The 8,649-nt window shown below is 34.5% G+C and overlaps 2 protein-coding genes across 5 annotated transcripts; one reads left to right on the top strand and one right to left on the bottom strand.

Annotated features, from left to right (window-relative positions):
• The first annotated feature begins 339 nt into the window (after nt 1–339).
• Nucleotides 340–3,197, top strand: LOC127076106 (serine/arginine-rich splicing factor RS31). 4 transcript variants are annotated; one of them, XM_051017669.1, is made up of 6 exons: nt 340–506; nt 756–894; nt 2,008–2,120; nt 2,240–2,463; nt 2,571–2,819; nt 2,906–3,197. In XM_051017669.1, the coding sequence occupies exons 2-6, from the start codon at nt 789–791 to the stop codon at nt 2,934–2,936; spliced, it is 723 nt and encodes a 240-aa protein (XP_050873626.1). In that variant the 5' UTR covers nt 340–506; nt 756–788; the 3' UTR covers nt 2,937–3,197. The 4 variants fall into 4 exon arrangements, with proteins under 4 accessions (XP_050873626.1, XP_050873627.1, XP_050873629.1 ...); XM_051017670.1 differs by having other exon boundaries at nt 373–506; nt 770–894; XM_051017672.1 differs by having other exon boundaries at nt 454–595.
• A 3,539-nt stretch (nt 3,198–6,736) lies between these two features.
• LOC127137956 (uncharacterized) lies at nt 6,737–7,947 on the bottom strand. The gene is made up of 3 exons (XM_051064361.1): nt 7,923–7,947; nt 7,507–7,811; nt 6,737–7,327 (listed from the first exon to the last, which is right to left on the bottom strand). Exons 1-3 carry the CDS (start codon nt 7,945–7,947, stop codon nt 6,737–6,739), a joined length of 921 nt encoding a protein of 306 aa, XP_050920318.1.
• Nucleotides 7,948–8,649: the final 702 nt, after the last annotated feature.

The raw sequence follows: 8,649 nt of genomic DNA, 5'->3' as shown, positions 1-8,649 counted from the left end.
ACTTCGCCGCTGTCGCAAGGACTAAACGGTCGACACTTCCACATGGTCGAAATAACTCTTATTACATCCGAAAAACTTGCTAAGTTTAGATCTTGATCGAACCACGACTCCTTCGACTCTGCCTTTGTGTGTCAAGGTTTTTCACCTGTCGAAAATCACAGTTAACAGTAGGGAAGACCACAGTTCGATCCCCACAACTCCAATCGAGATGAAGTTGATACCACTTGAAGTCATAAATACCCCAAATCGGATTAATCAGTTCAATAGAATGGATCGTGATGATAAAACTAAAAAAAAAAATTCTCATTTTCTATTATATTTCTCTTCCATTTTTCAATTTTCTTTCCCCACTTTCTTTCATCATCCAAACATAATCTCAAACTTAAAATTTGCGCTTCATTTGGTATTTTCGCTTCGAATATAAAACTTATCTCACCTCGCTGGTTGCGGAACCCTAATTTTCAAATTACGCAGATTTCTCATTCTGCACCGTAGCTTTTTCTCAGGTACTCTCTCTCTTCCCTCCCTCCCTCTCTCCCCTCCCTCTCTCCTTCTCTCTCTGCCATCGCTATTTAGGGTTTCTGGAGAAAGAAAGGTGACATGTTTGTGCAATTCCCCTTCTTGATTTTGTTAAATCTTCGATTAGGGTTAGTGATGAAGGGGTCTTAGGGTTAGGGCATTACGTGCTATCTTCCTTTTATCTTATGATGATTTTTTTTTGCTTGATTTTTGTGTTGTTGCGCTGTGTGAAAAAGGTTTGATTTTGAAGGCGGTTTGACGAGGAAAAGATGAGGCCGATTTTCGCTGGGAACTTGGAGTACGATACTCGTCAAGCGGACCTTGAACGCTTGTTCTCAAAGTATGGCAGGATTGAACGCGTGGACATGAAATCTGGTAAAATCTTGTGTTTCTCACTTCTTATGCTCAGTCAAAGAACATCAATAGGAATTTACTTGTTTAATTCTTGGTGGTTTTTGTTGTTGAAGATTTTAGTTTCCTTTTCTTGGTTAAGGTTCAAGATTCTAGCTCAACTGTTTGATGCTTTTCAAGCATTAGGTTTTTTAATTAATTTAGTTGATTTTCCGTGTTAAAACCACCTGCATTGTCACCCAACTTGTGTCATTGTGGGTTTGAAGAACCGTAAATAATGGCTTTTTTATTATTAGATTAGGAGTCATAGATTGTGCGAAGTTATTGTGTCAGTGATGAGAAAAATTAGTTTTGTCGTCTCTGGTTTTTGAGATGATGTTCATCTAAAGGCGATTGCCAACTAGGGTACTGCGAACAACCATGTTCAGGAATCTGGATGCAGAGCTATAGACACGTTGCTGCTTTTGTGGCTCGAGTGTCTAGTTCTTATATCCTGGTGGAAAAAGAAATGGCAGATGCAAAATTGCAGTGCCTTTGAAAAAATCCTTTGGTTTTTAAGTGTTTCTTTTGACGCAGGAACTTCTACTAAGGGAAAATATGCTGAGCTTCTGTCTTGGCTTGCCAACTACTGTGCAAAATTTTTTTTGGAAGGAAACCTTCCGCTCTCCTTCTATCCACAGATCTGCATTTTCTCACGTGATCATTCGTCACTCACTTACCTCATCACTCATCACTCATCATTGACATTTCAATCAGAACTATCTTAGTGGAATCATCAATCAATTTATTATGCCATGCATAGCTTCACTGAATATAGGGGATCAATGAAATTCTTTCAAGTCATGCCCTTCTATTTCTGAAATCTCTTGTGCTGTCTGAATGGAGAATCATGCTTGGCAATTACAATCTCAGATCTGAATTTTGGATTTAAACCTTAAAATGCAATCATGATTTGTTTCCTCATTCAACGCCTCTACAGCTTCATGTGCATCAGCCCACACTTATATTCAGGTGTTGTATTCATATGTTCCTAACAGGGAAAATGATTTCCTGGTTTGGCTGATGTACTTGGTGAGGGATAACATGCTAATATGCCTTTTATCGTCGTATATGCCTCTAATTTCACTTATGTTGCAGGATTTGCTTTTGTTTACTATGAAGATGAGCGTGACGCTGAAGAAGCAATTCGTGCTCTTGACAACATTCCATTTGGTTATGATAAGCGACGACTATCTGTGGAGTGGGCTAGGGTATTCCATTTTTTTAACGATATGTTTTGGTTTTATTTACTTATCGATGAAGACATAGGAATATCACAATGCCCTGCCTGAGAATAAAAAAAGCTTCCTGTTTTGTTTTCATTTTTCAGGGTGAACGTGGGCGTCATCGTGATGGATCAAAGGCAAACCAGAAGCCCACAAAAACTCTATTTGTGATTAACTTTGACCCGATTCGCACTAGAGTTAGTGATATAGAGAGACACTTTAAGCCTTATGGACAGCTTCATCATGTTCGAATTCGCCGGAACTTTGCATTTGTGCAGTATGAAACACAAGAAGATGCCACTAAAGCCTTAGAGTGTACAAATATGAGGTCAGTGCTCAGTAATAAGATTTGTAATATATGCTATAATCCTCAAAGTTTCTGAATTTCTAACATGCACAATTTATAACAAGTTTCTGGTCTCATTGCTCTTGCAGTAAGATACTGGACAGGGTGGTCTCTGTAGAGTATGCTCTGAGGGATGATAGTGAGAGGGTTGACAATTATAGCAGTCCCAGAAGAGGAGGAGGTCTTGCTAGATCTCCCAGTCCAGCCTATCGCAGACGACCAAGTCCTGACTATGGCCGTCCACGTAGTCCTGTGTACGACAGGTATAGTGGACCAGACAGGCGGAGGAGTCCTGATTATGGCAGGAACAGGAGTCCTGAATACGGCAGATATCGCAGGTATTGTATTTGAAGTCAATTTTTTTTTTTATTTCCTGCAGTTATGTTCCTTTCTTGAACTTATTTATTCTGTTATTTATCTACAGTCGTTCACCAGTACGAAGGTCGAGAACTTAAGTGGTGTCTGGTTTGAGAGTAAGTAGCAGGGCTTCAGTGGCACTTTATTACTCTCTTGATGTTAGAATAGTAATTGGTACACTATTATGGATTAAAGAGTACTTTTCAGCCTTATGTGGATTGGCATGGTTTGGTTTGTGTCTTTGCTATGTAGTAATAGGAATTGAATATAAAACTGTTTGGAGTTGGAATTATTGATTCATATTACTGAAGTGATATCATGTTGTGCTTCGACGGAATCTAAATGGGTTTGAGAATTAAGTACTGAAAATAGTTAGATTTATAATTTGCTTACTGTGCTCGAGCATTGTTTTAGATGCAATACAAACACCTTCAGTATCCCCCTTGACGCACTTCACTCGGATGAGTAAGGATCATCTCCGTTTTTCAAAAAACTGAGAAGCTTATAGTAATGTAGCTCCACATTTCTTTGACGAAATTAGAAATGAGTTCTTCAAGCATACTCTAAAGTTGTCCATGTTATCCACCCAAATTTCAACATTGACTCTGTTCTTAAATGACTTTCCATCTTTTTAAAATTTTACAAAGCACATAAAATGATATACAATTACCATTTGATAATTTTTTTCTCTCCATTTCCATGATCTTACTACTTCTAACAGAATATTCATCTCGAAATAAAGATTTGCTTCTATTTCCGTTGAAAGTGTCTTTTGTGTATACAGTATCAGCTCCACTCCCTAATATTTTCTTCACTGAAGGTTGTATGATGTAAAGCCAGTTTTGGTGATTTCTACGTTACTCTTGTTGCTTTTAATCCGTTGCAAATTATAAAATGTTTTAGAGATTTCAGGTGAATCAAGAAACATAATCATTTTTATATGGAAAAGAGAAATTATACCTGATTTTACAATACCGTTCTTTATATATTATAAAAAGAAAATTTAGTTTATTTATTATTGGTAAAAGAGAAATTTTGGGGAGTAGTCTCCACATTAAATTTATAATAATCATTAAACGTAATGCTAACATGTGCCAGACACATGTTAACAAACCTACAATTAAATTTATCTTAAATAAAATAATTGGTAATAAATTCAATAGATATTTTACAACTTATAAAATTTAGACCAACAAAATTTACAACAATGGTAGGTGAGGAGTAATCACTTGTCATATGTGTATAATTATTGTCCTTGGAACAATGCCAACTTGTAAAAGGCTTAAATATACGTTTAGTCATTCTATCTTAATATTCTTAATTTTTTTGTACATTTTTAAAAAAAATGTTTTTTAGTCCTCATTATTCATATCGTTTGTTTTTTATTGGCCCCTCATCACAAGACATGATTTTAATGACGTGGCAAGCATTATTTTGTGCCATATGTTATAATGTAATGTCATGTTACTATTTATTATTAATTTATATTTAACAAATATTCTTGATAATATATACATTAAATTAATTAATATTTTCATTTTAAACTCCAACCTTAAATTTGGGTTCTCAACAATCTTTAGGTGTACTCATCTTTTTCATTCACGGTTAAATGTCACAAAGCTCGAAATCAAGTTATAGAAAAGTTATGCGGTATATTTAAGAAGAGTGCAAACGTGAACTGAAATCTCTATTGATGACTCCTGGACCGAATCGAATCCAGGTTGTCGTTTTTACGAATGTGGATGTTTAAGGTACAATGTTGTTTTCTTTTATTCATCTTCAATGCTTTAATTCTCAACGCCGTGAATATTTTCTCGGAATCTAGCTCTAAGGTTATAAGAGATGTAACCATTTTAGTTGATTTGATGAAGAAATGTCACCAAGAAACATAAAAGTAATATCTGATCTCAACCACAAAGTTGAGTGAGGAAAAATTTAATTAAATGCTGTCAAGATCAAAGAGGAGGAAATGAAGATTAAGATGAAGTTTATGAAGAAGATGATGAAGTTATCTGTGTCAATTGCTTTTGTTTTGATAATTGGTTTAGTTCCGTGTAATGTATTGAAGTAATAATGTTAGTGAGATTTATGAAGAAGATGAATGAAATGTGTAATGTTGTTGAATGATGTAATGTAAAGTTTAGTTATGTTATGAGTAATATTGTTGGTTTGGTGTAATATGTAACTTTAAATGTGGAATGAATATGATTTTGAATGAAGACTTATTGCAATTTATCGGGTTAATCAGATACAATTTATTATATTCAATTTTACAGAGTTGTACAAATTATGATACTTATTACAATTTATCATATTAAAAATCCACTAATGTATGAAAATGACAATAAGGTACCAAAATATCTGAAATAAGAGTAATGTACAAAAATCATCTTCATTGATTTAACAAGTTTAACATTACACTTATTCATGAAACTTATAAGACATAACAAAAAGAGGCATTTCACTTGTTCATGACACAATATATTACATAATAGAAAGAAAAATTGCATAAAACATCATGAAACAAAATACACATTATAAAATATAGAACATCATCATAAACTCTTCATTAATCTGTTCTTGAGTCGGTTGTGTAGGAGTTGGTATTTGTGATGAAGATTCATTTTCAATTTATGAATTTTTCTTTGACTTATTGTTATTGTTTTCAGCAGGGTTATGTTTGGACTTCTTGTTCTTGTTGCCACCCTTTAGTATAACCCTATCAATAACTCTCTTTTTCTTACAACTCCACTTGTTATGTTCCATTGCTCCACACCCGTGGCAAGTAACTGTTGCAAGTTTTCTTGGCAGCACATGTGAGTTTCTAGGCCTATCATTGGTCTTGTTCCTAAGCTTTTTAGGTTGATCAGTTTCCCTTTGCATCAAGGTTGGATTTACTGCTAATTGTCCATTTAAAGGCCAAAGTTATGGGCCATTTATTGAGAAAATGATATGTGCATAAGTCTTCATAAAAGTGGCTTTCCTACACACAGGCACAACACAATAAAACATATACATAACAAAAGTATAAAACATGGAAATACTGATTTTTCTTGTTATACATATAATAATCAGAGACATGATTCTCTGGTTTTTTCTTGTTATGCAAAATACAGGTTATGGCATGGCTGCAAGGGATGCTAGACAAGTCCCATTTCCTGCATGAACAAGTTTTATTTTTGGGGTTTACACAATATGTTTCAATGCCATTTGTTACTCAAAAAATGACTAACTCATCATCCCCATGCCAAGTAGGTGCCCATCCCCCTACATATTTCTTGGGAGGGACATCATTCATTTCCTTCCATGCAACCTCATTCAAAGTTTTAATCCCCAACATTGCTCTTTCCCATCCTGCAAATGTTGTAGATCTTGCAACACTACACATAGTTTATTTTAAATCCATATCAGGATACTTATCTTTCCAATTTCTATATAGGTGCTTCACACATAGCCTTTGCTCAACATTATCACTAATACCTTGAATTGTTGGGACTAGTCCATACAATAGAATACACAAATATGAAAGGTATAATGCATAAATATGAAAGGATAATGCAATTCACAAATATGAAAGGACAATGTATTTTATCTTTTACTGATTAGATATGAATGAATATTCTCTTTGATTGAATGCCTGCAAGTCTTCAATAAGAAGGTTAATGAACCATTCCTAGGAATTTTTAGTCTCAACTTTTACAACAACATAGGTAATTGGAAATATTTGATTATTTCCATCCCTTCCTATGGTTGCCATTAACTGAACCCCATAATATCCTTTCAAGAAAGATACATCTAGCCATAGTAGTGGCCTACAAGTCCTTGCAAACCCAGATTTGCATGCTTACAAACAAATGTAAATCCTTTCAAAGACAAGACCACTACTAGAATCAGAGCACTAGATTACAACAATATTGTTTGGGTTTGAGTTTAGTAATTCTTGTGCATAACTCCTTAGATGTGTGAATCGATCCCTACCAACCCCATGTATCGATTCTATTGATTTTCTTTTAGCTCTATAAGCTTGGTTATAGGGAAATTTAACTTCCCATATATCCATTGATTCAGCTTGTAGTCCAAGAGGTTTCATGTCAGAATTATGTCTTAAAATATGGGCAAATTTATTAGCCAACCATTCAATTTTTGCTTGTCTATTCTTAGGTGTCCAGTGACATGTATGATCATCAATTAGACTAACTACTTGCAAGAATTGGTTTCCAACCCTTTTACTTAACCTCATATAGAATTTGCAGCCAACTATACACTTAACCACCATCACCTTCCCATCATTTTTCTTCAAGAACACGACCTTCTTACTCTCCATGGCATATTCATTTATAACATCCCTTATTAACTCTTTACTGTTAAAAAACATACCCAACTGGAATTTGATGGCCTCACCACTTTTGTAACTTGGAAATGTCTCATACTCTTGCTCATCTTCACTTTCAACAGGTTTATGCAATTGATCAGAATCCTCACCATGATTCTGTTCAAACTCAGCTTGATATTTCACACATTAAGCCTGGGTTGTTTCAGTTTCAGCATGTAACTATTGTCCAATCCAAGTCAATAGAATCTTCACTGATATCAATGTCACTTTCAGACGAACCTTCACTTCCAACATAATAAGTATATGTATCACATTATCCTGCTTATCATGTTAACTTCAACATCATCATTAACTACAACATTATTCTCCTTATCATTGTTAACTTCAACATCATCATCAACTTCAAAATTATCCTCTTTATCATTATTAACTTCAAAATCATCATCAACTTCAACATTATCCTCCTTATCATTGTTAAATTCAACATCATCATCAACTTCAACATTATCCTCTTTATCATTGTTAACTTTAACATCATCATCAACATCAAATCCATGAACCGCCTCTACCTCATCTATTATGTCAGGGTTATCAACATCGTGCTCCACATACAGATTAACCAAGCCAAATCCACTAAGATCTTCAATGAGTTTCAACACATCAACATCACAATTTAGGGGTCCAAGTCATATACTAAAGTTAAACCTAGGGTTCCAATACCACAAACATTTTATGTTAAAATAACTCTCACTTTTAACCAAAGACTCCAAATCCATATAGGATAAATAGTCAACATCCGTCTTTTAGCTCATTTCTGTCACTACCCCACCCACATACCATTTTACAGGGGAGTGTACAAGTTCACCCTTGTGATGTAATCTTAATCTAATACTATGAGTCTTAGTTGGCATGTAAATCATTTTTAATATGTATATTAGATTAAACAGATGAGTCCACTAAAAGTGAAATTAAGGGTCCACTAACTAAGCATATGGTCAACATCTCAGATTAAACAAATATGAAAAATGGGAAATGTCGTTTGGACCAGATACAATTGACAGAAAATTAGGGTTCGTACATATGGACCACATTCAGAAATAATAACATTTACCTAGGTATCTAAAAGTGGGAAGAATAATACACATACATAAGACAAAACTTAACCTCTTTGTCTCTTTTCCATGAATGTCGTAGGTTGTTCTTCATTGGAGAAACGTGTCGCTGCAAACAAGACGAAAAAAGGTGATTAATGCTTCAAACTGAAGAACGACATTGATTAATGAAAAAATGGAGTTGAGAAATTGGAAGATACCGATACCTCACCTCTGATACAAAAATGGAAACTAGGGTTCATATGCAAAGTGAGCTGGAATAAAACTTCGTGGTGTTTGAGTTGAGTTTTAAGCTAAATCAATTCTTATCAAATCGAGTTAAAACAAATTTGACTCAACTCAATTCATTTTCAGTCATAGTTGGCA

The sequence above is a fragment of the Lathyrus oleraceus genome, chromosome 4, assembly GCF_024323335.1.
Source record: "Lathyrus oleraceus cultivar Zhongwan6 chromosome 4, CAAS_Psat_ZW6_1.0, whole genome shotgun sequence".
Lineage (NCBI taxonomy): Eukaryota > Viridiplantae > Streptophyta > Magnoliopsida > Fabales > Fabaceae > Lathyrus > Lathyrus oleraceus.
Note: the sequence above shows the minus strand (reverse complement) of the source record. Positions and strands in the feature narration are given on the sequence as shown.